The 27,927-nt window shown below is 38.6% G+C and overlaps 1 protein-coding gene across 1 annotated transcript; it reads left to right on the top strand.

Moving 5' to 3' along the window:
- The first annotated feature begins 306 nt into the window (after positions 1 to 306).
- OPN5 (opsin 5) lies at positions 307 to 27,927 on the top strand. The gene is made up of 6 exons (XM_056126396.1): positions 307 to 436; positions 6,501 to 6,620; positions 11,037 to 11,207; positions 15,375 to 15,709; positions 23,833 to 24,074; positions 27,864 to 27,927. Exons 1-6 carry the CDS (start codon positions 307 to 309, stop codon positions 27,925 to 27,927), a joined length of 1,062 nt encoding a protein of 353 aa, XP_055982371.1.

The following is a 27,927-nucleotide window of genomic DNA, read 5'->3' as shown; positions in this document are numbered from 1 at the left end:
GTGGTCAGAATTTGACCTTCAACCTCTATTTGTCTTAGCAAGGGATGAAAGGACCATAAAAAGTCATGTGATGAAGAAATGAGAAAATATAGCTTGCATAGTCTGCTGAATAAATGAATGTATACTGGAATCATTGAAGAAACATGTGAAAATGTTCACCAATTAGCAAATCAAACTTTACCCTGAGAATTTCTTTTGCTAGAAACACAGTGGGATGTCAGTTATGAGAGGGCTCAAGTTGGCATACTCAGGATTGCTGAGTTCCTGTGAATCTGCTTTACAGACTCCTGGTGGCTGGAGGTCGGCATGGCGCTAAACCACACAGTCCTACCCCAGGATGAGAACCTGCCCCATTACCTTCGAGATGGAGATCCCTTTGCTTCCAAACTTTCCTGGGAAGCGGATTTAGTGGCTGGCTTTTACCTGACAATAATTGGTAAGCTTTCTTAATTTTTTTGTGCAAAGGTTGCATCTAGAAAATTCATGGGGTTGTTAACACTTGATTTTGCACGGAGATTTTAATACTTCAGTGAATATTTTGAGTCAAGGTGAAGAGAGGGAGAAAAACAGAAAATAGGAAGGTATTGCAGAGTTCAAACAATGCTTCTAGATATGACCACTCTTTATGCTAGGGATAATAATCCCTTGACATTCTTAATAACAAAATAATATATTTTGAGGTGGCATTTTATTTTTGGTTGCTTTGGTACTAGGTCTGTCCTCTGGATAACAAAATTAATGCAAATGATATTTTATTTAATCAGAGTGTTTTAATTTTTGAAATATGCTTTTGCTAGAATCATGAGACTATAAGTTTAGCATAAATCTCAAATAATCTAATTCAAAGTTCTCCTTCCACAAAGGAGGAAATTTTGTCCCAGGGGCTAGCATTGACAATGAGCATAGTAAATTTACTTCTTCTAAAGATGCATCACAGTAGCATCACTTAGTGATTTTGGTGCCAGTTGGAAAAATCTAATGGTGAATGAAATCCAGTTCAGGGTTAAAATTATGCACCTTTGTGCATAATTTGCAATGTGGTACATTTGCACCCAGACTATGCTGTCCAATGTGGTGACCCTATGAGGCCCTTGAACTGTGCCGTGTTGAGATATACAGTGGTATAAATACATATTAGGTATAGAAGATTTAAAATTAGAAAAATATAAGGTATAATACCTCAATAATTTTGTAAAAATTGACTCCATGTCAAATCCATAGCATTTTGGAGATATTAGCTTAACAAATATATTTGAAATGTTACTTAGGAACATTTTTATTATTTCATGTGACTATGATAAAAAACATATATGTGACTTACATTTCTGCCTACATTTTATTTTTATTTGACAGCAATAGTCTAGGCAATTAGAATTCAACCACACTACTTCTCTTAAATTCAAAGTTGTTGTTTTAAATTGGGTAACCAGTATGCAGGTGGGTTATGTCTGTAGGTGTGTCTGCCTTTAATCTTTCCAGATGTTGGCTCAAGCCTTCTCTTTTTTTCTCTAATTCTCTCACCTCTCTCCTTTCTCCCGTCTCTCTCTCTCTCTCTCTCTCTCTCTCTCTCTCTCTCTCATCTATTTATTACTGGCTAAGAATTTCATTTAACCTCTTGAAACTGGTCAAATGCATTAGAAAAGTCTGCAGACCTCTTTATAGTCAGTGCTTGAAACCAATGAGAATGAAACAGAAATTCTACTGCAAAGAAATTTCCTTGACTTTATTATTAGTTTTTATCATCCTTATTTAAATTACATTTCCTAAAATGGACCCCATGTCCTTTAAAACACAAGTACAATATTTAGTGCCCATTCGTTAAATTGCTGGGATTATAGCAGTAGCCAAAAGGGGCAAACTTTCTCTGTATATGGCAGCAGTAAAATCAACGCTTAAAAAAATATGAAGCTTAATAAACACTTTCAATGAAAGTGAAAAGTAAACATCTTATTGATTGAATTGAATCTGTCTCAATCTATTATAAAGAATACATTTTAAAAGAGTGTCTTTGGGGCTGGAGCGATAGTTCAGCCAGAAGGATGTTTGCCTTGCATGTGGCTGACCCTGATTCAATTCCCAGCATCCCATATGGTCCCCTGAGCACTGCCAGGAGTGATTCCTGAGAACAGAGCAGGAAATAACCCCTGAGCATTGCCAGGTGTAACCCAAAAAGAAAGAAAAAAGAGCATCTTTAACCTAGCTAACTTATCTAGATGATACAAAATGGAAAGGTGGATCAATCCATTTCCCACCCTGGCAAGATGGAGCAAAAGAAGATGGGCTTTATGTGAAGTCAGGATGGGGGCGTCAGTAGAGCTGGCTGGATGTGGAAACCAGGAGAATTTTCACTCAGTGAGCGTGGGGTTGGAAATAAAGTCCACTATCATATTCATCACAGAGACAAGGAGCTATAAAATGAGGTTCAGGAATATACTCAAAGGGAGTATCAGGTGCGTCAGGGCACAGTAGGTAGAGGCAGAAGTGTGTGTTAGAAGATTCCCTAAGTGTGAGGGGAGAGTGTGCAGGAGAGATTTGCTCTATACTGGAGCGAAGCTTGGGACTTATTTTGTCTGTTTCCATTTCCTTATGGGATGGATTTAAGGGAGGTTGCTTGGATTCCTCAAAGGAGCCAGAGTGGAACCAAGGTTCTTGGTGAGCTTTTTAAAAAAAATTTTTTTTTGTATTAGTGAATCACCATGAGGTACAGTTACATACTTCCAAACTTTCGTGTTTGCGTTTCAGTCATACAATGATCAAGTACCCATCCCTCTACCAGTGCCCATTCTCCACCACCAATGATCCCGGAATCCCTCCCACCATCCCCACCTCATTCCCCCTACCCCACCCTGCCTCTGTGGCTGGGCATTCCCTTATTTTCTCTCTTTCCTTTTGGGTGTTGTGCTTTGCAATAGAGGTATTGAGTGGCTATCGTGTTCAGTCTATAGTCTACTTTCAGCATCTTTCAACTTGAGTGGGTACTCCCAACTTGGTGGTCCCTCCTCTATCTGAGCTGCCTTTGCCCCCAGTATGTGAGTCTGGCTTCCAAGACGTGAGGAAAACCTCCTCATTCTTATTTCTACGATTCTTGGGTGTTAGTCTCCTATTCTGTTACTTTATATTTCACAGGTGGGTGCAATCTTTCTATGTCTGTCCCTCTCTTTCTGACTCATTTCACTTAACATGATACTTTCCATGTTGATCCACTTGTATTCAAATTTCATGACTTCATCTTTTCTAACAGCTGCATAATATTCCATTGTGTAGATGTATGAACGTTTCTTTAACTGTCATCTGTTCTTGGGCACTCAGGTATTTCCCAGGTTTTGGCTATTGTGAACAGTGCAGCAATGAACATACAAGTGCAGATATCATTTCTACTACACTTTTTTTTGCCTCTCCTGGATATATTCCCAGAAGAGGTATTGCTGAGTCAAATGAAAGCTCAATTTCTAATTAGTTGAGAATTGTCCATACTGTTTTCCAAAAGAGCTGAACCAGTTGGCATTCCCTCCAGCAGTGAAGGAGAGTCCCTTTCTCCCCACAACACTGCTTGCTTTTGTTCTTTTGCATGTGGGCCAGTCTAAGTGGTGTGAGATATCTCATTGTTGCTTTGATCTGCATCTCCCTGATGATTAGTGGTGTAGAGCATTTTTTCATGTGCCTTTTGGCCATTCGGATTTCTTCTTTGATAAAGCTTCCTTTCATTTCATTGCCCCATTTTCTGATTGGGTTACATGTTTTCTTCTTGTAGAGTTCAACCAAGGCCTTGTATATCAACTCCTTATCAGATGGGTATTGGGTGAATATCCTTTCCCATTCTGTAGACTGTCGTTGTATTTAGGTCACTGCTTCTTTTGAGGTGCAGAAGCTTCATAGTTTAAGACAGTCCCATTTGTTTATCTGTTTCCACTTGCTTGGCCAGTGGCGAGCATCTTTAAAGATATCTTTAGCTTCAATGTTGTGGAGGGTTTTGCCAACCTTATGGATTCTGGTCTGATGTTGAGGTCTTTAATCCATTTTGATCTAACTTTTGTACATGGTGTTAGGGAGAGATCTGTGCCTATTTTTTTGCATGTAGGTGTCCAGTTTTGCCAGCACCATTTGATAAAGAGGCTTGCTCCACTTCACATTCCTTGCTTCCTTATCAAGATTAGATGATCATATATTTGAGCATTTGTGTCAGGTTATTCAACTCGTTCCATTGGTCTGCAGCTCTACCTTTGTTCCAGTACCATGCTGTTTTAATTATTACCACTTTGTAGTAGAGTTGGAGGTTGGGGAAGGTGATGCCTCCCATCTTCTTTTTCTTAAGAATTGCTTTAGCTATTCGTTCGGGCTTATTGTTTTATATGAATTTCAGGAGTGTTTGCTCCATTTCTTTTGAGACTGTCATGTGTATCCTTATAGGGATCTCACTGAATTTGTGCAATGCTTTGGGGAGTATTGTCATTTTGACAATGTTAATTCTCCCAATCCATGAACAGGGGACATGTTTCCATTTCCTCCTGTCCTCTTTTATTTCGTGAAGTAGTGTTTTGTAGTTTTCTTTGTACAGGTACTTTACCTCTTTAGTTTATCTGATTCCGAGGTACTTGATTTTCTGAGGCATAATTGTGAATGGAATTGCCTTTTTCATGTCACTTTCTTCTCTCTCATTATTTGCGTATAATAAAGCCATGGACTTTTGAAGTCCCAGGGAAAATCAGAAGGTGGAAAGAGAAGGCTAAGTTTGGAATGAAGGAGAATTGCATACCAGTTTTCACTTTACACTTTCACTGTGTAAATGTTTAATTTATTAAAAGTCTATAGATGAGATTTTTTTGTATTCATAGAACCAGGATTTTGATCATCTGAACATTTCTGCCTTTAGTCTTTATCTTCTTAATCTTATTTCTTTAAGTCTCCTGAAAGCATTTTCTAAATCTTCCCTATAGATAAGATTATCTTTGGAAATAATCTATATGCTGCTCAGAGAGTAAACTTTTTTGAAATAATATTGGAAGAACTCAGATAAACCTTAGAAAACAGAATTAATACTAATATAAGAAAAAGTAAGAAATTAAACATGTCAGACAAAATATAGAAAAACAAAGGTGTTTCAGCGAACTTTGTGTACCAAATGCATATGTCTACCTATTATTGTTAGTCTCCTTGGATGCAAAGTAGATGGCATTTATTTATACCTTTTCAAGCCATGCTTTCACATTTTTAATTTCCCAGTGTACCTTGTTAGCGGGTTTCCTTTAAACTAACTTAAATTTTGTTTTAGCTGGTTTGTCCTAGAACTCCATAATCTTTTCTATTTTTTTCCTCTTCTCTCTTAAGAAAGTTAAAAGAGGTTTTAACTGGACCACTCACTAGGCATCACTGACTCCAGAGACTCTGAATTCCCTGAGAGCACAATGCAGTTAGTTCCCGGTGGTTTCATACCATCAACTGGAACACACATTTTTTTTCCTTGCCCCCCCTGCCCCCAATGAATTGTGGTGGAGAAGTAGAAATTAAATTAGAAAAATCTGGGTTTCTCCTGTTAATACTCTCCTTATTCCTTACTACTAAAGGCAGCTGTACCAGATTCTCATTTATACACAGCTACACTATGAAGCAAGAATTCCTGAAGAAATCTACTCTACATGTTAAGCTTTGGAAGTAGGTGTATTCTTTTCTTAAATAAAGTCAGTAGGGATTGGGTCTTTTTGGATTTAAACTGGGTTTACAAGAACTTTTGAACAGTTTCATTGTAATGCCAAGACAAGTAGTTAATAAAAGGATATAAAAACTTATCCTATTGCTAGTAGGTTGGTGGGTTGAGGGTCACTTTCCCTCCCTTTGGTGGGAGGGGGAGAACCCAAATTATCAATGTCACCTACTTCCCCCTGAGACCTAGTCCAGTTGCAGCTGCAGATATCGAGTCCACGTTGTCCTCGGAGGCCAAAGGGCCTGGGATGTGGTTCCAGGAGACGATCCTCTCCCTGCAGGGCGCTGTGCCTGCCTTTTTGGCCTGTGCCTCTTCCGAATATCGATGCTTCCACGGGAGTCCACAGTGCTAGTGAAAACACTCCATTGGGTTTGGGTCTCTTCATCTTCAGAATTTATCAACCCCACCGATCAGCGGGAGGGAGTTCTATAAAGCCAATAAATACTCCACAAAAAGTGGCTAAGGAAATACTCCACCCTGGGGGCCGGTACAAGAACTGACCATTGGGATTCCCACACCCTCCTGAGCTTCACTGGGAAGTTAGTGGTTCCTTTTTCTGGGTAAGTTCAGTCTTATAACCCCTGACTCCTTTCCCTTTGGAGGTAACCCAACCCTCACCTGTCACTCACTCACAACTCATGCTCTTTATTTCATCTTCTTAATTTAGATTTTTATTTAGAGTCCTCTCACCACCCTCTAAATCTATGGTGTCCATTTTTTTTGAAATTGAGAAGTGTTTCTTAATACTTTTGTGCTTATATCCTCATTTTAATGATGGGAATTTATATATTTTTCCTTGTAGGGATTCTGTCCACATTTGGAAATGGGTATGTCCTTTATATGTCTTCTAGACGAAAGAAGAAGCTGAGACCTGCTGAAATAATGACTATCAATTTAGCAGTCTGTGATCTGGGCATTTCAGGTAACAGAGTCATGATTTTTTATTTGGGGACTTTGAACCATTCCCTGTTATGGCAGTCACTGGCTCAGAGACCACCCCATGTCCACAAACCGCCTTATTTCACCCTTCACAAATCGTCTTTCTCAGAGTTTGAAGTACTATCACCATAGTGTCGTTCAGAGAACATGAATACAACATCTATTGTCTCCTTTTTATGTACCAGACAGGTTAGGGGCTGAGTATAAAATCTGGAATAATACAGGGCCCCAGATGTGTTATTAGATACTTTAAGTCTAGTGGTAGAAACAATTTGGAAATCATAAATAGACAGGTAAAAACAAAAGGATGGTTTTTAACTCTCCTTTGTACCTAACAGAAATTTGCTAAAATAAATATCAAGAGGTCCAGGCCTTGAAGGGTAAGAATGGCTACCGGGTGGGAGGTGATCTAGAAGGAGCTAGTTAAGTGCAATGTAACAGTCAGTGCTATTCTTTTCTTTTTTTCCCCAATTTTTGGGTTACACCTGGCAATGCATAGGGGTTACTCCTGACTCATGCAGTCAGGAATTACTCCTGTTGGTACTCGGGGGACCATATGGGATGCTGGGAATCGAACCTGGGTCAGCTGCGTGCAAGGCAAACACCCTATCCGTTGTGCTAATGCTCCAGCCCCAGTCAGTGCTTTTCAAACTTGGCTCCCCACGAGGAGTGTGTGGGGAACTCACAAAAAGAAAACCCACATTTGAATTTCATACCCCAAGACTTTGATTTTTTAAATTTTTTTTGTGGTCATGTCCAGGGATGCTCAGGATTTACTCCTGGCTCTGTGACCAGAAATCATTCCCAGTAGTGCTGGGAAAACCGTAAGTAGTCCTGGGTATTAAACCAGAGTAACATTTTGATTTAAATGGTTGTAAATATTACTTTGTCATCAGGATAATTAAAATTCAATATGCAGTCCAAATTGTAAACCTCTGATCCTTGTCAGGTTCCTTTGACTTTTCTGGCAATGCAGCAAGGATTTAGAATCTAAGTTCTTACTGTATTTTATTTCTACAAATATGAATGTTATGGTGTGAGGCCATCCTGTTTCTTTAGTCTAGAAAATTTCAAAACTGCCTAGATCCACTAAAACATACCTCTGAATAACAATATTCTGTTATTGATTACAGAGAGGGAGAGATTGAATTTGAAGCTTTCATTAGCTCTTTTTTTTTCTGGAAAACTTTCCGTGGTTTACTGTCTAAAGTTCCCCTTCAAAAGTATTTTTCTAGGGTACTGAAGTGATGGGAAAGCGGGTAGAGTGTTTGCCTTGCAAGTGGCCACCCTGGGTTCCATCCCCAGCATCCCATGTGGTCCCCTGAGCACAGCCAGGTGTAATTCCAGAATGAAGGGCCAGGAGTAACAGAACCAGATATGACCCAAAAAGTCAAAACATTTTTTTAAAAAGTTTTTCATAAATATATATTTTTTCTGCTACTGCCAATGTCTAAAATACAAGCCTTTACTAACTAGCTTCCTTCTTTTGAGTCACTATCACAGAGCTCATTGTCCTCATTGAGGTAGGTGTTTTTTTTGGGGAAAGTTTTGCTCAGTATACACAGACTGAAAAAGTCTTGAGATCTAATGGAAAAATACAGCAAGAGGAGCATCACATGTCGGCTCTTTGCTGTGAAAGTAGTCAAGGCCAAAAAGGGAAATTTTGAAAATGACAAGTGACTGCTATTTTGACTGTGACCACGCGGTGGCGATGTCGCAACATGAATGTTTTGCTTCCTGTTCAGCTCACCCGGTTGATCCCTGAAGGTTCTCACAGAACATGAAATATTTGAATGAAAGCTGTCCTTTCAGCTACACCCCTCACCAGTGAACTGGATTCACACTAGGCTTGAATAAAATCCCTTTAATGGGCTCGACACATTGAGAATGCTTTCAACCGAACAAAATCTGCACTAGAATTGCACAAACCACCTCATTTACTCAGCTTTAGAGCAATTCACCATTAAGTGTTTTCTTCCAGACAATAGTTTTCTCTGTGGCCATAAAACTTGATCACTCTTCAACCTCTGAGTATTTCTATTTCTGTTACATTTTCCATTCCAATCCACTTTGTGGAATTTTTACCCACATCGTCCCCATCTGGCCACCCCGCCTGGGTCAATTTATAATCTAAGAAGCAGAAATATTTTATCTATACAACTAAATTTTTATAATTAAAAAGTCACTTTTTATTGTGTATATGTATTAAAATCCACCTGGGAGATGTGTAGGTTTACTCCAGACAGATTAAGTTAGAATAACTGGGGCTTTGAACCCGGATTATTCTTTAAAATAAAGCAAAGCAAAGCAACAACAACAAAAAAAAGCAAACCAATGTTCCAGTCATTCTTGTGTACATTGGGTTCAACACCATTTCACTAATCGAGAAGAGAGAGACATTGTAGGTGGCATCTCATTTTATTTATTTTTAATTTTTTAAATTTTTCAAATTTTTGATAATTTTTGATAATTTTTTAATGAATCTGGAAAGCGTCCTTGAGGGTGGCAGAGGCTGGGTAGTGGAGGTAGTGGAGGTAATTACAGTAATTACAATGGGTCTCTTTCCCCTGACCCTGAAGGCGTCATTTTAATGAATCACTGTGAGATAGCAATGGACTTAAAAACTTTTGTGATTGTGTTCAGTCATACAATGATCTAGTACCCATCCCTCCATTAGTGCCTATTCTCCACCACCAATGTTCCCAGTAACTCTCCCGCCACCCCACCCCATCTCCCTGCCTCTGTGGTAGGCACATTCCCCTTTACTCTCTCTCTTCCTTTGGATATTATGGCTTGCAATACAAGGTAGTAAATGGCCATTATGTTTGGTCTATAGTCTACTTTGAGCTCGCATCTCCCATCCTGAGCGAGCCCTCCAAGTATCATTCACTTAGTGTTCCCTTCTCCAACCCAGCTGCCTTTCCCCCCAGCATGTGAGGCTGTGCTCCAAGCCGTGAAGCGATCCTCCTGGCCCTAATCTCTGTTATCCTTGTGTGTTAGTCTCCTATACTTTATATTTGTGAATGGCATTTCAAACGTTCATCAAAATCTCCACTCCAGAAGAAAGCTAATGGGTCTCCTTACCCAGGAAGAGTGTTAGCTGATAGGTGATATCATGGACAGTAATACACACACTAACTAACACAAGGCATTTACACTCACTATATGCTGCCTTTGCCAACCACCCAGCAGACCTTTCATTTAGGCTTGGAGTTTGCATTATCTTTACTGGAATATTTTTTTTAATTTAATTTAATTTTTTAATAGTGAGACATCATGAGGTAAAGTTGTACACTTACACATTTTTGTGCTTGGGTTTCAATTATGCAATGATCAAATACCCATCCCTCCACCAGTGCCCATTTCCCACCACCACGGATCCCAGTATCCCTCCCACCCCCCATCCCCCCATCCCACCCTGCCTCTGTGGTAGGGCATTCCCTTTTGTTCTCTCTCTCTTATTGGGTGTTGTGGTTTGCAAAAGAGGCATTGAGTGGCAATCATGTTTAGTCTATAGTCTACTTTCCACATGCTTCTCCCATCCTGGGAGGATCCTCCCAACACCTTTATTTTGTGTTCCCTCCTCGATCTGAGCTCCCTTTTCCCCTAGTATGTGTGGTTGGCCTCCAAGCCATGGAGTAAAATTCCTGGTACTAATCTCGGCCATTCTTGGGTGTTAGTCTCAGTGGAATATGTTTTTCTCTAAATATTTGCTTGACTTTCAACCACAGATTCAGGCATGTCCCTAAAGATTGCATTCCCAGAGCTCTCTTCCCAGTTCCTATTAATGAAACATTTCTGTCTACTTTTTCTTTTTGGTATTTCATGCCATTCATCACAACCCTATCATTTCATCATTTAAGCCACCTATTATGAACTATTTGGTTCTTTTGTTTGTTCTGTTAAGTTTAAGGCTGTTCTGGTTGACCTCGGTTTGTCCTTCTAGCGCATTGCTCTGGGCTTGTTACCTACTAGGCACTGAGTCATTACTGTGGGGTGGGAGGTGGGTATTCAATATTTGCATACCAAAGAAGGGAATACTGGGCCAGGTCTAGAGACTATAAATATCAGTTACTTGGTTTTCCTATCATAAGTCGAAAACTGGTTTCAGAGAGCCAAAGAGGGAGCATTTAGCACGTTCTCTTCAGAGAAGACAAGAATGAATAAGTGCCAGTGCAGGGTACGGTATGAGTTCAACTAGAAGCAAGCTTTGTAGAAAAAGAACTAAAGGAGAATGGGGAAATCATTGACAACTTAGAAATCCAAGCCTGGTTATAATCACATCAGACTGAAAAGGCAATCACTTGTCAGGATAAAATGTAAGACAGCAGTTAGTTGAGATAGGGCTAAATTTTTCCTGTAGAGGGACATTCCCATGACACTTTGCTTGGTGCTCTAGTTGTAGGTAAACCATTCACAATCATCTCTTGCTTCTGTCACCGCTGGGTGTTTGGCTGGATGGGTTGCCGATGGTATGGATGGGCTGGATTTTTCTTTGGCTGTGGAAGTCTTATCACTATGACTGCTGTCAGCCTGGACCGATACCTGAAAATCTGCTATCTCTCTTATGGTAAGTATGAAGGTTCCTCCCTCCGTGATTGTCAAAAGTTAGGTGAATTGAGTGTCAGAGCTACACATATTTTACCCGCAGGTAATTGACAAAACTTACTAATAACCACAGACATGCCAAGAGTGTTTCTACTTATAGCCTATCTTGTTCTAACCTGTGTTTGAAGATTTGAACTTGTGTCCATGTAGGTTTCTTGAACGTGTTACTTTTATAGCAATGCCTGGTGTCTGGCTATGGTACTTTTAGATGAGTTTCCTTGTGTGAGTGTGTATGTAAGCTTCTACCACATTTTGGCATCACACAGAAGACATGAAGTACAATGAAAGGATGTTGGGTTCATGATGTTTAGCTGGTTACCACATAGTAAGGGTAATGATAAAAAAAAAATGGTGTTCTTAGTGTTTTCTAGTATGTTCAGGCTCACTGTGAATTCAAGGATGCAGGATCCCAGAGCTGTGGAGTTGTGCCTGCAGGAAAAGCCACGGGAACAGATACATCACTCAGAATTGTTTTTATGATATTGGTAGGTAGAAAGATGAAAGAATTAGTGAGGGGTTCAGCAAATGATCAGGAAGATGTCAGACACTATGTTTATATTATTTAAAAATAATTAGCTGATCCTATATGCTAAAAGTTAGATGCTTATTTACATTTGCTTTTTTTTTTAAGTCCTGAAAATTTATTTAATCTCCCTAAAACATTAATACTGAGAACCCGGCACAGATTTGACGTTCTTAGATAAAGAGGTCTTCCTTCTTTTGTCAAAGTGGGTGTGGCCATGTGGACAAAACATGGCCTGGAATGTAAAGTGGGGAAGTTCACATGGCTTGACACACTTAAGGGGATGGAATTTTCTTTTATATTTAACTAATTTGGTTTTAAAATTATGAATCTTTTAAAAATCATTAAGTTTTAAATTACGTTGACATCATTTGAATGCATCAAAGAATTTTTGGTTCTTCTAATTATCAGCAGTTAACAGTTACTTTTACTGATGGTAGCAGCAGGTAAATCTCTTAAATTCAGACTTTGCTGAGGTTTCCTATCCTTTGCCTCCTGATTTAAGGAAACAGAGGATGCCTTCCAGGGAAATACAGAAAAATTAAAATTCTAATAACAATTTAAAAATACCAAATTATAAATAAACCAATTTTATAAGTCAAAAGAAGTTGGGGAAAGCGAATTTTTGTGCTAAACACAGCAGAGGGTGCTCAGTGAATATTCTGGGCTCTGTGTTCAGTAGTGATCTCTGATGGTGCTCTAGGAATCATATAAGGTCTTGGGGATTCTAACTGCTGTCTTTGTTTTGTAAGGCAAGCACCTTACCCTTATGTAATTTCCCCAGTCCCTTTTTTTTTATATTTTGATAGTTCAAAGCCCCAAACTTCAAGGAAATCATTCTCAAGGGAGAGTAGTTTTATGAATCATTTTCTTTATAATCTCACACATTAAAATAATTTATCTCCTCTTTCTAAATAATTTAAATTCACCTATTAAAAACAGCTTGAATCCAAATTTTTAATATAACAAATATATACAATTTTACGTACTTGGGATAATTTTAGATTCCGTTTTTATTCTTTGTAAATTTATTATTGGTCCTACAAACATTTTTAAATATAACTTTAGATTGACCAAAGAGAAGGTCAAACAGTCAGCTTCCTGGGAATATTTGCAGGATGGGTTTTCTTTTCCTTTTTTTTAATTTTTAAATTTTATTTTCATAAGGTTAGAATGGGCTTTCTTGTAAAATATTTTCTTGAATTTAGATCTTGGGGCTGGAGCGATAGCACAGCGGGTAGGGCATTCGCCTTACAAGCGGCCAACATGGCCGACCCGAGTTCGATTCCTCCGCCCCTCTTGGAGAGCCCGGCAAGCTACCGAGAGTATTCGATATGCCAGACACAGTAACAACAAAGTCTCCAATGGAGATGTTACTGGGCCCGCTCGAGCAAATCGACGATCAACGGGAGGGAAAAAGATATTGGGTCTGTTAAAGAGATATTACTGCCTACCCTTGAAATCGTGGCAAAGCATAACTCTTTATGGGAAATGGGGAACAGCATATGTGTATTTCCAGCTCCATCTAAGGTTGATTCTCTGTAGTATGGTTCCATCATTCGATCGGACGCACTTTCCAACCCTCACACAGTGTCTTAAAACGTTGGAATAGGAAGGTCGCTGGGGGGCATGTAGACTTTTCTCCCATGTAATGTGATGAACTGTTTTAAGACATCCCTGACAGACAGCCACTTGGCCTCTTCTTGAATAATTCCAATGACCAGTGACCAGGAGCTTACTATTGCACAAGGCAGCCCATTTTCCGGTGGGTCTGCTCTCACTGTTACAATGTTATTCCTTATATTGAGACAAAACTGCCTCCCAGTAACCTCCACCCATTGGTCCTAGTTCTGACTCCTGGAGCAACACAGAACCAATCTACTAATCTACTCCCTCCTGTACTTGCCAGCCTTTCACCACACTCGAATGTAAGTATAAAACACCTCACCGAGAACCTTAACCATAAATGCTTATCCCTCTGCCTATGCAACTCCCATAGATATATGTGACTACCCGTACCAATGTCTTATCCATTGTAAGGGATAAATAAGTGCTGAAAATATTGTGGCTACATGATTGTTACCCCTACCTGAATGGACTCAAGAAATTTGTATTTTATGATACAAAGGTAGGTCTTCATAGTTTGCAAAGTGGAACTTACATGATTTCATTTTGTCTTATTAAGACATGTAAGTAATATATTGTTATTTTTCCATTTTACTGCTAAGTACACTGGCATATAAAAAGGATACTTGAAGAAGTAAATCTAGGAATGAAAAGAATTAGACCTTCTGACTTCCCAAACCTCCCGTGGCATTAAGTATAGGCAGGTCTTTAGTTGCTATTAAGAAATCAATCATTCAGCTTTTATTGACTACGTTCTGATATTTCTTCTCTGCTTGTACAACATCAAGACATTAGGAGTGAATCCCTTCTTGGATTCTTTTAGTTTGAGGTGATAAGTGGGGTGTGAAGGTAATTTCCTATGCAGGCAGCAGACTTAGAACAGGCTGACATAACATATCTTTGGTGGTTATGTTGAATTTGGAGAAAAACAACAACAATCAGTAATGCCTACAGTTTGTCTTAGAAAACAGCACTGTTTCTCCCTCTTGAAGTTCTCTTTTGGTTAATGGAAACTAGCACTGAAAAGTGGAGCTCATTTTTGTTTTCCTGGAAATATGTTCACATAATTACTTTGGTAGAGCATGAGACACTCCATCTAGACTCTTCCTCTCCTGCTATGATTGTGTGAGTGTGATGCTGGTATCAATAATGGCTGAAGAGTTAAAAATCTGCTCTCTCAGGGGTGGAGCTATAGTACAACGGGTAAGGCGTTTGCCTTGCATGCGGCTGACCCGAGTTCGATTCCCAGCATCCCGTATGGTCCCCCAAGCACCGCCAGGAATAATTCCTGAGTGCAGAGCCTGGAGTAACCCCTGTGTATCGCCAGGTGTGACCCAAAAAGCAAAAAAAAAAAACCTCTGCTCTCCCTGAGCTGGCCCAGCCATGCCAGCAGCTAACATCACACTACACAGTCATCATCATGGCCTGTCAACCACACTTGACAAGTGCTTAGGAAAACAAAATAAGATGAGAGGTATGGAGCCTCTTAGGAAGAAAGCTAGAATTGCAAGCAATATTTTATCTGTTCTCGCCTTCCCCAAAGGACTTTACCTTGGATGACCCACTTACATACGCTCTTAGGCTGGGTCCTTTTATTCTATCTGATGACATCATGCGTTGGTTAAGATTGCAAAGTCCCTTCCAGATGTTTTCCCAAGGTTGTCCATGTTCTGCGGGATCCGCTCATTTTTTTTAGTGTCACCTTTCCCTAGCTTTTGTCATTTTCCCCCTCCCCAGGCTCCCATATGCCTAAAGAAAATGTTTCCTGTGAATTTGCTTTCCATGTTATTTTCTAAGAAAAGAAGGTCCATGCTCTGGAACTTTCTCCCTGTATTCCACCCTCCCTCAGACTTCAGTTATCTCACCTTTTCTCCCAGAATCCAATGGAATAACTCTGTGGATGTGGAATTTGACATATCAAGGGGAGGTATTTGGGTGTAGGCAGATTACATCCTGGTAATGCTTTTCTTCCATCTCCAGGGGTTTGGCTGAAAAGAAAGCACGCCTACATCTGCCTGGTAGTCATTTGGGCCTATGCTTCCTTCTGGACCACCATGCCTTTGGTAGGTCTGGGGGACTACGCACCTGAGCCCTTTGGAACCTCCTGCACTCTGGACTGGTGGCTGGCCCAGGCCTCAGTAGGGGGCCAGATTTTCATCCTGAACATCCTCTTCTTCTGCCTCTTGCTGCCAACGGCTGTGATCGTATTCTCCTATGTGAAGATCATTGCCAAGGTTAAGTCCTCCTCCAAAGAAGTAGCTCATTTCGACAGTCGGATTCATAGCAGCCATGTGCTGGAAATGAAACTGACCAAGGTAACTGCAGTATTAGCTTATAGTGGGGTGTTTGGATCGATTAAACATTTTATGCTGTCTACCTGAAACTAACATAAAATTCTATACCTCAGTGTAAAATAATGAGGAAATGTGCTTGTCACAAAGTGGTAGGAGATTGCTTTGAGAATTCTTATGATTACTTCAACCGTATTTTACTTCTTCAGGTATTTCTGCTTTATAAAAGCCTTCACATAGTACCATGAACACTATAACTTCCCCTGTAATGAGGGAGAAGATGAGGGTGACAGGAAGATAAAGACAGAAGCAAAGATTAATTTTTCCAAATATGACCATGGCATATGCTAATTGGTACTTCTCATTTATTCATCTAACTCTTGTAGATCACCATTAGTATCTCAGACTTATACTTAGTTTCTGGGTTTCTCTTCAATTCCATTATTTCTCCTAGAACACCTTCTGAACCCTCCTGGCTATCAGAGCACTTAGAACATGTCTTTTACCAAATGGTGCTAGTCACTCTTTGCTATAGAAAACAAATGCTTCATTTCTTGTTTGTTTTCAATCTCCCAGCCACAAGCTCCTTGTCCCCTCACCACCCTGCCTGGTGCCTGCTAATGCTTAATCCACATGACTAGAATGAACATGGTCAGTTGTTGAATATGATCTATACTTTAATTGCCTTGATGAGTCCAAAGCAGTCCCTCCTGACTTGAGTGCTTTGGTTTGTTTTGTACCTGAGGAGACATTTGTTTTTCTTTGTTCTTTCACATTGATAATGAAGCCTTTCTAAACCTCAGAAGTAGACTTCTCTCAAATGATCTCCTCTTTTATGGTTTATAGGATGTTATTTCTCATTGTGGGTTCCAATTCAGAGATACTTACCAACATGGACCGTTAGGAAGGTTTGTGGGGTACTGAACTGTATTGATTTTTTAAAAATCCAAATAACTAACTCCATCTCTCTGTTCATTCTAGTTGTTCATATCTGAAATGTCACATCCCAAGGAAGCATCCCCATACTAAATTCAAGTCCCAATATTATAATATTTCATTGCTATTTCTCTATATATTTCTTAAAACTTGTCATGAATTAGAATTCATCAACAGTGAAATACTTGTTCTTGTGTATGCCAATGACATACTTATTTTTGTTCAATGACATACTTATTTTGTTCAATGGACCTTATTTAGTAAGGTCCATGAGACGAAGCTGTGTATCTTTTTCTTCACTTAGTATTCCGAAGACTAGCAATTCCTTTATTTTTCTAATTTTTATCAAGGCACTAAGATTTACAATGCTATTAATGAAGTTTCAGGCATGCAATGTTCAAACACCACACCCTCTCCCACTATCCACTTCTCTGGTGTCCCAAGGTCCTCTGTCATTCACCTCTCTACTTGCACCTCTTTATAAGCTTTGTTCTGTAGTTCACACAACACAAGTTTCTCCATAGGTTCTAGGAAATTTTAAATTCAAGCAAAACAGTGCATAATGAAAGCATGTCCTCACATAATATTTTTTTGTAGGTTGGCCAGGATATTTTTCTTCCCTCATCAATGCCAAACAAAAATATTGTCTGAGGATGTGCTATGTATTGGTTGGTGGAAAGAATTTGAAACTGGGGACAGCCTCTGAGAATTTTTACTAACATTTGTTATTTATTTTTGCTGCTTCTGGCTGAACTCCTTTTTTGCATCCTAGATTTCTATTTTAAGGAATTTCCAACATTTTGAGTTTTGCAAGGGAGTTCTGTGGGGGGAGAAACAATGTGTCTGTGCGAAGATCAACTTTTAATTTAGAAGATACCAAAAGGGTCATTTATTCTCCAAAATTCACTTTGCAGCTCGAGTCTAGCTAGGTACCAGCTCCATCTGCCTGTCTGAAGAAGTAGTGACATTAAGTGAAGGAACAGGGAGCTCTCTTCAGAGGAAATGGCTCTAGAAGCAGTGGTTTCTGCATCAGAGCCAGTTCAGGTCACAGTCTGGGAGTATAATTTTGGTCGTCAGGTCTAAATCTAGCATCTTCAGTGATGCTTTACTAACACATTCTGCATAAGTTAGTCAAAGTCACTTTCTGTATCTTGAGTTACTTATTCTGGGCAAGCAATCAGCTTCACTGGATTTTTTTTATTTCACCTCAGTGAAGGGAGGAATTAAATAATCTAGCTTATTTTCTAAATTTCCAGGAGTCACTGAAAATGACTAGAATGGTTGTATTATTTAAAGGTCTTTGGGAATACCTTCTGAGTAGATGACTCCCTACCACAAAGTCTTGGTTCATCTGTAATGAATGGTAAAGTCTTCCTTGTTTTATTTTTAATTGTATACTTACACACTATTTCCTGATCTTTGAAGAGAAAATGATGTATAAGTATACAATATTATATGGACTAATGGGACTTTTGCACTCAGTTTTAGATCAAAACACCAAAGGACATCTGTACAGATGTAGATAGTGGCATGACCTAGTTTACACAATCTTCTTTCAATCACAGCATTTGCTTGTTTAGAATTGTTGTGTTTTAAGATTAGAGAAAATTGCAATAGAAAAGTGCAAAATTCTTCTTTTACTTTAGAAAAAGGCATGTTAGTAGTTTCTACTTAGATCACAATCAGGGTAGAATATGGGTAGACTTCAAAATTTTTTATTTGTAAGTGTATGAAAGAGGGTCTGGGACAGTTGTCATTCTGTCAACAAAATGAAGATACTCAAACCATACATACATAGAGCTGAACAAATTACTAAATATTTGGAAAGTTACCAACGCTTATTATGCTTTATTACTATTGTTTGTGTTTTGAGCCACAACCAGCAGAACTAATGGCTTACTCCTAACTCTATACTCAGGGATCATTCCTAGAGGGGTTGGGGACCATCTATGGTGCTGAGGATTGAACCTGAGTGGACTGAGAGTGTCATGTTTCTGATCCACCACCCTTATTTTAATATACATGAGGACATTGTAGGTAGGTCATAGTTGTTCAATTCCCCAACTTCCTCCTTGCTATTGGTAGTACCACTAACTACTAGGCTTCCTCTTGGAGGGAGGACTGAAGTTTCATAATTGGAGTTTATTGTTGCATTGCTGCATTTTAATATAATTTTATTCATCTTGTGATCTAGTCGTTTGGTTTGTTTGTTTTCTTTTTAATTTGTTTTTGACTTTTTTTTACCTGAAAACCCAGTTTTTCCAATACTATTTAGAGGAAGAGTTTTTTTTTCCTCCATCATATGATCTTGACTTCCCTACTTTATTTCTGGTCTTTTAATTTTGTTCATTGGTATCTATACCTGTTTTTGTTCCAAATTCACTTGATTTTAATTGCTATTTTTTCAAAATGCATGTAAAGTCAAAGAATGATTTTATTTTTTTTCTTTTCCCTTAGAATTTCTTTGGGTAATGAAGGTGTTTGTAGCTCCATAAAAGCTTTAGAATTATTTGGTCTATTTCCTTGAAACATGATGCTAGTGCTTTGATAATGATTGTATTGAATCTGTAGATTGCTTTGGGTAAGATAGCCTTTGCTTCTTCTCAGAAGTCTTCATTTACACATCAATTCTATGTCTTTTTCTCATTTCTTTTATTATTCAAAGTAGTATGCAGCTTCAAGTAATTCTAAAATTTTCCCATTCTCTGGGCACTGAATCCGGTGGAAGGGAGTAAAACGCTGTTTTTGAGTTTTGTTTCTTTGAAGTGAAATAGTTTTGTTAAAAGAAATGAGGAAAAATAAATGCTTCCAAGAGATAACAGGATTCCCCAGAGAGACTATAGTGTCATCAATAGCTTGGGGGTAAGGATTTACTTTATAAGTGTTTTTCGTTTTGCCTATGTTGGGTCTCTTTGTTTAGGCTGAGACTTCCTTAGGGGAGTCAGGGAAAATGACGGAGTTTTGTTGGCCTGGGAATAGTTGTTCTTAGTGAATCAGAAGTTTTGTTCCTCTATAACTTCCCCACAGTTGGGCTCTACCTCGACTCCAAGAGATGACTGGAACTGCGTCATTTGGAACCATTGTCTGTTGGAACAATTTTTAGGCACCGGGTCCAAACACCCTTACATAATATGGAACATTTACTCATAATCCCTGTTTTCTATTAATTTAGTTAACTATTTCAGTGGAATTGATAAGAATGCAGACTCTATTGCTTTTGCAACAGTAATGCCGACTTGAACTGTATCTGGAGTACACTGATATTCCTGGGTCCTATGCAGAAAGATATATTTAAAATGAACTGGGCTGCAGATGTGTGATTCTTTTGTAGATGCTAAACATGTATTCTGTGAATGTCCTCCCACAAAAACGTCTAATTTAAGAATTTAAAGTTCCACTGTTTTTCCAGTTAACCCGAAGACACTGATAAAAGTGAAGCAATTTAAAAACAAATAATTTAAGAAATGTTTATGGATAAAAAACGATGCTTGGTTTAGACTTGATTTAAGGTTATCTGGGGAAGAAATGTTGGAGAACAGAAAGAAGTAAAGAAATCTAGAAACACGTTGGAAAAAGATGAAATACAATTCAACATTTCCAAGTTGAGTAGAAAGTGCTGGGAAAACTAAGTGTAACTAACTCTTAATTTTTAAAAGTTTTGTCTAGTATGTTTTAGCTATAATATTTAATATATTAATGTTTAATATGTTGTAGAGTATATTTTACATGAGATGCTATAGAAAATGTGTCATATACTAATGTTGTATACACTTCAAAAATGTAAGTAACATGCTTAGTGCCTCTTAGATTTAGGGTTTTATTGCTATTTTGAACTTGATTTCAAGTCATTCCATTTAAAGTATTTAACTTTATTCTAATCTCAGTAAAACCACAATGATTCATTTGCTAGGTATTTAAACCATGGTTTACTTAATTCTCCTATGTCCTTCTTAAAAGGATAACATAATGCAAATGTTTTAAGTCTTCCTTCCTGTACCCCATTGCACACTCCCATTAAAGTAAAAGATATGTAAAATGTAGAAAATATTATGGACTAAGTGCTAATCTATTTTTTGTCAATGACTTTGGCAGCAACACAGAAAACAGCTTTTGAGATACTGTGAAATCATCATATGACTCACCAAAGGAGAAAGGATGCAGCTATGTTAAGTTCCCAGACATCTGCTAAAGCAAGTTTTATTTATATAGTTATTGTTTATTTGGGGATGCAGAAAAGAAAAAAAAGGGATGCTCACAGTGAGCTTGGAGGTAGTCACTGCATTTACAATTGAAAGTCATAGAAACCAAACCAAATACTAGCATTCCTGGGATAAGCATCTGCAGGAAGATGGAAAACCAAGAGGTGGGAGAATGACATGTGGGAATTAGGCTCTTTATGACTGTGATGCAAGTATCAGCTGGTTCAGGACTCAAACATGAGGTTTCTGTGCTCTAACACAGGGTTTATGATAAGCTGGAGTTCTGGGTTCACTCGATTCATCTCTTGGGGACTTAGAATCACTAAATACAAGGTGGGGACTCTAAGATGCTTCTGGGCTACAGTTCAGTTTTAGAGACGAACCTTGACATTTGGGGCTGGAAGTTGGGAACCTGACACTTTAAAGTGGATTTTCTATACTTCTTTCTAACATACACCACAGCTGTGGGGCTCCCAGGGTAAACACACCCTATTTAGAGGTTGTTCTGGAAACCAAGTGGGGTTATAAAGCCGTTCTCTTGACTTTGATAGTGCTGTTTCCACAAGAGCATATTGAAATATACTGGTGCATAAATGACCATGTTATGAATAAAAAGATTTCCAATTAAATTATTCAAACACAAAAGCATACACAACTCTCTTCGCTTTCAAGACACATAATCACAGCTTAAACATCTTTTCAAGTTTTAGTAACTGAAAAGTACAAAGAAAGTCAATTCCAACAGCTCCCTGATAACCCCCCAAATGGGTCTAATTATGTTCATTCTACCCTTGTATTCCCCTGTTCTACTGCTGTAGTCAGAGGTATGACATTTTCTGCTTAGTCTTGGTCATATGATGCGTCCCATGCCAACAACAAAAAATCTCTTGTGAGAAACACTGGCAAAACTAAGTTAGAAACTATAGTGGGAAAAGGAAAATAAATGCAAACCAAAAAACCAGGCATTCATTACACAGAGTTAATCTCACTGTAGTTTTATTATTTACCTTACAGAAAAAAATAATCTAGTATAAGTATACTGACAGTGAACTTAGTTCAACTTCTCTTTTTGGGGGGGGGATTTTATTTTTGGTTTTATTTTATTTAAGGGGTAACACATTCCATTACTGCTAGTATACATTTTCCCCAGTATTTTGCATTTTACATTCCATTATCATACTTGAACATGGGATAGTTCAAATTTAAATAAAGTCCAAAGCTGTCACTGTAACTGTTCTCCCATTGTTCATCGATTTGCTCGATCGGGCCCAGTAACGTCTCCATTGTGACACTTGTTACTGTGTTTGGCATATCGAATATTTCACAGGGAGCTTGCCAGGCTTTGCTGTGCAGGCGAGATACTCTCAGTAGCTTGCCGGGCTCTCCGAGAGGGGCAGAAGAATCAAACTCAGGTCAGCTGTGTCAGCCGCATGCAAGGCAAATGCCCTACCTGCTACGCTATCTCTCCAGCCCTAAAGTCCAAAGCATGGATTTTTATTTTCCAGTGACAATACTCCTTTTATATTAAGATGCCTTTTATTTCTCAGACTGTTATGTAAACCTCCTAAAATGCAGGCTGGGTGTACGTCTCCTTTGTTCATTGATTTATCCCCCTTTAATGCATACACTCATTAATACCATTTTTATTGAATGATTTACATATGTTTTTCCGCCTTTATTTCATTCTACTCTATTTGATTTTGCATGAGAACTTCCTAAGCACAGCACTTATGCTCAAGAGTCTCTCAATACCTCAAAGCACACATGAAATTCAATGCAAGCCAGCTGATATGTTACACGGAAGCCTGAATACTTTGCTGTTTTTTTTCTTTCCACCACAACTCCCTTGGTTGTTTTTTTTGTTTTTCATATACCAAAGTGACTTGTTCACTAGTTCTCAAACAGGCCTTACACATACGTGTCTACACCAAAGTGAATTGTTCACTAGTTCTCAAACAAGTCTTATACATACTTGTCTACACTGTTGCTCATGCTGGTTTAAACTACTGTTCTTTTATTTACTTACCAACATGTGTTTAAATAGCACATTCTCCATGAAACTGTTCTTAATTTTCCCCTATAGGATGTAATATTGTCCTCCTCTGAGCTGGCACTTAAATCTTATTCTGCCTTGTACTGTAGTTATTTCTATTCTAAGGCGACACCAGCCAGGAACTAAGGTATGTGCAATGGTGCCTTCATGCACTTGGGATAATGTCCTGCACAAAAGACTATTAAGAAGGGTTTCTTGAATTAAAAGGAGATGATTTGTACGGTTGGGTAGTCACAGTGCATTCATTAGGATGATGTTACTAAAGAAACAGAATTTCAGATTATGAGAACCCAGTGAGGATACTTTTAATTCTTTGGGCCAAAAGTTGGGAGACCCTTAAGATAATTTTAAATTTGTGAGAGAAAATTTCTTCCTGGCAAAGTGTGGTTTTATAAAACCTATGTTGGTTAAATCTTGATTTTACTTTGTGCTTTGAACATTTCCACTCAAACTTGAGAACCACTAGAGCCCAAAGAAATAACATTTAATAAAAATATCTAAACAAGATTTACATTAGAATTTCAAATAAGGGCAGACTTTTATGTTTTCCGGGGCAGATATGGGTGATTTAAAATTTCATCAAAGTGGACTCATTTTCCATTGAGTTTTTAAGGGGCAATACGTTGAGAACACTGAAAATCTCAGGAGCAGTACATTTTTTTAAAGCATGGTTTCTTTCGTAGTGCAACTCTTGATAACTTGCATTGGGTTAAACATCAGGATTTTGGGTATTCAGATTTTAGAGTGATGAATGAATAGGGAGAGGAAAATGGGATAAAGAATTGTAATAACTTATTCTGGTTGACTGTCTCAGAGATCCATATGAAATGATTCCTACAGGCAAGATAAATGGAAAGATAAGAGCCATTCTTGACTGTAAGTAGGATACCTGCTCCTCCCCACGTCTGTCATTTCCACCAGGTCTCTTGATTCTCTTCTCTGCTGCTTTGCCTCACCAGGTGGCAATGTTGATTTGTGCTGGCTTCCTGATTGCCTGGATTCCCTATGCAGTGGTCTCTGTGTGGTCAGCTTTTGGGAGGCCCAACTCCATCCCCATTCAACTCTCTGTGGTGCCAACCCTCCTTGCAAAATCAGCAGCAATGTACAATCCAATCATTTATCAGGTCATCGATTACAGATTTGCCTGTTGCCAATCTGGTGGTCTGAGGGCAACCAAGAAGAAATCTTTGGAAGACTTCAGGTAACATTTCAGAAGTTGTTAATAAACAATATGGATTGATTTTATTTTAAAATCTCACACTAGGGCTCACACTAGCTGATATGCTGTCATCCTAGGTAGGCTTTAGCGAATCACTTTGTTTTATAAGGCAGACTTTATTATATGTTCATGAAAAGTAGTAAAAGCCAATAATTAGATAGGTTGGGATTGGATACATGGATTGACAGTGGGAATGTGTCCCCAGGCCCCAGATTAAGAGTAAAAAAAAATGGAGGTATGCACATTTGATCTACTATTATTCCTCACTCTTCCTTATCTGGAACCAAATTATTCCCTCTGAATAACAGTCTTCTTGCTAATGATCCAAAATTAAATTCATAAACAAAAAATGTTTTCTGTTTGGGGACATTTATATCAATAGCTAAGAGGTAAAAACTAAGAGAGGGAGATACATTTTTTTTACTGTCTTTCAGGTTCTATATTTTTAAGAGTCTCACATTAATTTTTTCCTTGTCATATGAGGAAACTGAGATGCAAGTTAGGTTAAGATTCTGGAAGTTGTCCAGGTTTTCCCAGTGAAGTAGTAGAGTAGGAATTTAAATTTAGAACTGTTGAATTTTAAAACTCGCTCTTTCAAGCTATTTCTGACACCCAAATGAACAAGTGAGTCTGAGGATCAAGTACCATTTTCTCTGACGATGATTAAGACTCAGAGTAGGTCCTGGTGATGCTCTGTTCACTGTGGACCAGAAATTTAAGAAGCATATGAAGGAATTACCTGAATTCATAGGTTTATATGAACGTTCTGAGACAGCTCCAGACTCACTAAACCCTCTTAATTCTATGCACCTGGGGTCTAGATAGTTTTCCCTAAGTAACTAAGGAATGCAGATAAAGCTAGGATTAGATATAAGACTTTTTTGCCATGTTTTTTACTTTTTTTCTTTTTGGGTCACACCTGGCCATGCACAGGTGTTACTCCTGGTTCTACACTTAGGAATTACTCCTGGCAGTGTTCGGGGGACCATAATGGGATGCTGGGAATTGAACCCGGGTTGACCATGTGCAAGCCAAATGCCCTACCCACTGTGCTATCACTCCAGCCCTTTTTGTCATGTTCTTTTACTGATTTTTGGCTAATGATTTTTAAAAAGCAAGATCAATGGAAAGATGAATGCCATTCTTGGATATAAGTAGCATACCTGCTCTGTCTCACCCCTATCAGTTCTACTAGATCTCTTAATTATGTTCTCTACTGTTTTACCTCACCATGTGGCAAATAAAAATATAGTTCTTGTTATAGTGCTGGTAGTGATGGTGCTAAGGGGATCCAACCCAGGGCCTCAGACATGCAAGACATGTGCTCTACCACTAAGTCACATCCCCAGCCTAGTGACAAGTCTTTTGACCTTTGGTGTTCTCAAAGGATGAAATGAAAAAAAAACAATAAGAAATAAATAAAAGATCCTGCTGTGAATGGAGTCTGGAGACCATTTTTCACTCTAAATCTTGCTATTTTAATAGCTCTCTATCTTTGGGCAAATTAGAGATTAGGATGAGCTGTTTGTAAGGCTAATCCAACAATATCTAACAAAGTTGTAAGGATCACACAGTGTGTGTCTCACACACACACAAACACACACACATATACACACACAGGAAAAAACAGAGAGAGAAGATGCTCTAGGTGGCAACTCTTAATGCGTTTTTTTTTAAACATTGTGAGTGATACGCACCATTTACACTGAATTGAGAATTAAATTTAAATGCTAAAATCCCTCTATTTGGAAAGTAATAAGACTTTGACCTTATAAAATACTAATATCTCATGATCAGTGCAGGTGGGGAGAACACTTTTACTAGTGTAACTGTGGGAGAAAATAATGAGCCACTTCTTCATCTGGTGGGGATGGGAATTTGAAAGGAATGGCTGAAGGTAGATTTCACTTAACTTTGCCTTAGACTAACTCTGGATTCTGTACATTAGCCCACCAATGTGAGCAGCACATCAACATCCAAAAATGGAGGGAAATTTATCTGGAAGAAAGTGAGTTAGAATCACTACCCTTTATTTTTTTTTAATCTATTTAAAACATGTTTTAAAAACTTTTATTAGTGAGACAACATGAGGTACAGTTGTAGACTTACAAATTTTTGTGCTTGGGTTTCAATTATACAATGATCAAACACCCATCCCTCCACCAGTGTGCCCATTTCCCACCACGGATCTCAGTATCCCTCCCACTCCCCCATCCCCCCCCCCCCATCCCACCCTGCCTCTGTGGCAGGGCATTCCCTTTTATTCTCTCTCTCCTTTTGGAGTCACCACCCTTTAAAAAAAACAGCCAGCAGGAGACAGATCAGTTTGCCTGCTTCCCTTAGCTGCTTGTACAATATATAGTGATTACTTTTGCACGAGGAAGATAGGGGCTATTTTCGAACACCAGAGTTTGAGTTTCTCACCATAAAAGCTAAATCTTGGAGCAGTTTTTAGATTCCAGTGGTTGACACATCTTCAGGAAGGAATGCTGAGGAGGTGTGATGAGTTGTTGATTTGAGGTGGTGGCTGGAGGTTTCTTAACTTTCCAAAGAATCCCCAACCTTGTCTGATTTATCCCTGTTGCGAGGATGCTAGGAAAATGGGTACTATGGAAGCCCAAAGAGTGAGATAAAGAGATATGAAGCTAGTAATATGTTTCTATAATCCAAATCAATGAAACTGGATTTATTTATCTCATTGTTCTTTAATTTCCAAGCTCTGAAATATATTATGTATTTGCTCATTATGGAAGCTGCTCCTGGGAAATGTTTTGAGTTCAAATAAAAAAAAAGCTAATGTGATGAATATGAAATTGTTGGAATAAATGCTGAGTAATTTTAACAGTTCATTAAATGTTAACTCATCTTTCTCCACTGAAGTGAATCCCCTGAGACTTTGATATCCACAGACGAGTCAAAGATAAAATAAATGTGGCCAAGAGTCCTTTTGGAAATGTTATTATTCATCACACCTGGCTGTCCAGATGTACGCTCCTGGATTTTGTAAACAGTGCTTCTCTTCCCTGGCAGTGTAATAGGAACTCCAATGAGCTTTGAAAGAAGTAATATTGCCCAGACAGCACCCATGCTGTGGTTGGCCTTAAGTGGTCTTGAGTTTCAACTGTTTGTAAGGTTTATGAACTCTCCCAGATGGCTTTCTTCTACAGTAGCTGCTGAAATTCTTCAGTGCCTGAGAAGAGAAAGTGCGGGCAATGCAGCTCAGGCATTTAGAATCTTCACACACATATGTTGAGGCACTGGGGAACAAGATAGACCAGTTAAACTAATCTCAGATGGGCTAGTGGTGTTCAAAAGGTATAGTGTGTGTGTGTGTGTGTGTGTGTGTGTGTGTGTGTGACAGACAATGGAAACATTTCACATTTCCTATATTTTAGTAAACATAGGGAACAAAGAACAGAGTTTTGAACTTGGCAATGCTATTGTCACTGAATTTCCCACAAGTGTCCTTGTTTGAATGTCATTTTATCCAAGAGCAACCTTTCAGTAATTGAGACACAGAACCCAACCGAATAGGAGGTAGGTATGCAATGAGTTCTGTTCTTGAACAACAACAAACTTACCAGGGCCCAACCTGATGGCTCGATTTTCAGAATACTCTGCCTGCAGGATTTTTTTGAATTTAAATATTATAAGTTAAATTGTTATTTTTTAAGTTTTATGTTAGTTAAGTTTGAGGTTTATATGTATAGATGTGTGTGTATGTATGTGTGCAACACATGTAGGTGTTAATTAGTTTTCTTCTGTGTTTAGGCTGCATACTGTGACCACGGTCAGGAAGTCTTCTGCTGTGCTGGAAATTCATCAAGAGGTATGA

Source organism: Sorex fumeus, unplaced genomic scaffold, assembly GCF_029834395.1.
Source record: "Sorex fumeus unplaced genomic scaffold, SorFum_2.1 ptg000061l, whole genome shotgun sequence".
NCBI lineage: Eukaryota > Metazoa > Chordata > Mammalia > Eulipotyphla > Soricidae > Sorex > Sorex fumeus.
This window is presented reverse-complemented; position numbering and strand designations above follow the sequence as displayed.

What these genes read in the sequence shown, in the direction of transcription:
- OPN5 (XM_056126396.1), top strand. Translation starts at nt 307, where the DNA reads ATGGCGCTAAACCACACAGTCCTACCCCAGGATGAGAACCTGCCCCAT. An exon ending in CTTTTACCTGACAATAATTG is followed by an intron (nt 437 to 6,500) that starts GTAAGCTTTCTT and finishes TTTTCCTTGTAG; the next exon opens with GGATTCTGTCCACATTTGGA. An exon ending in AATCTGCTATCTCTCTTATG is followed by an intron (nt 11,208 to 15,374) that starts GTAAGTATGAAG and finishes TTCCATCTCCAG; the next exon opens with GGGTTTGGCTGAAAAGAAAG.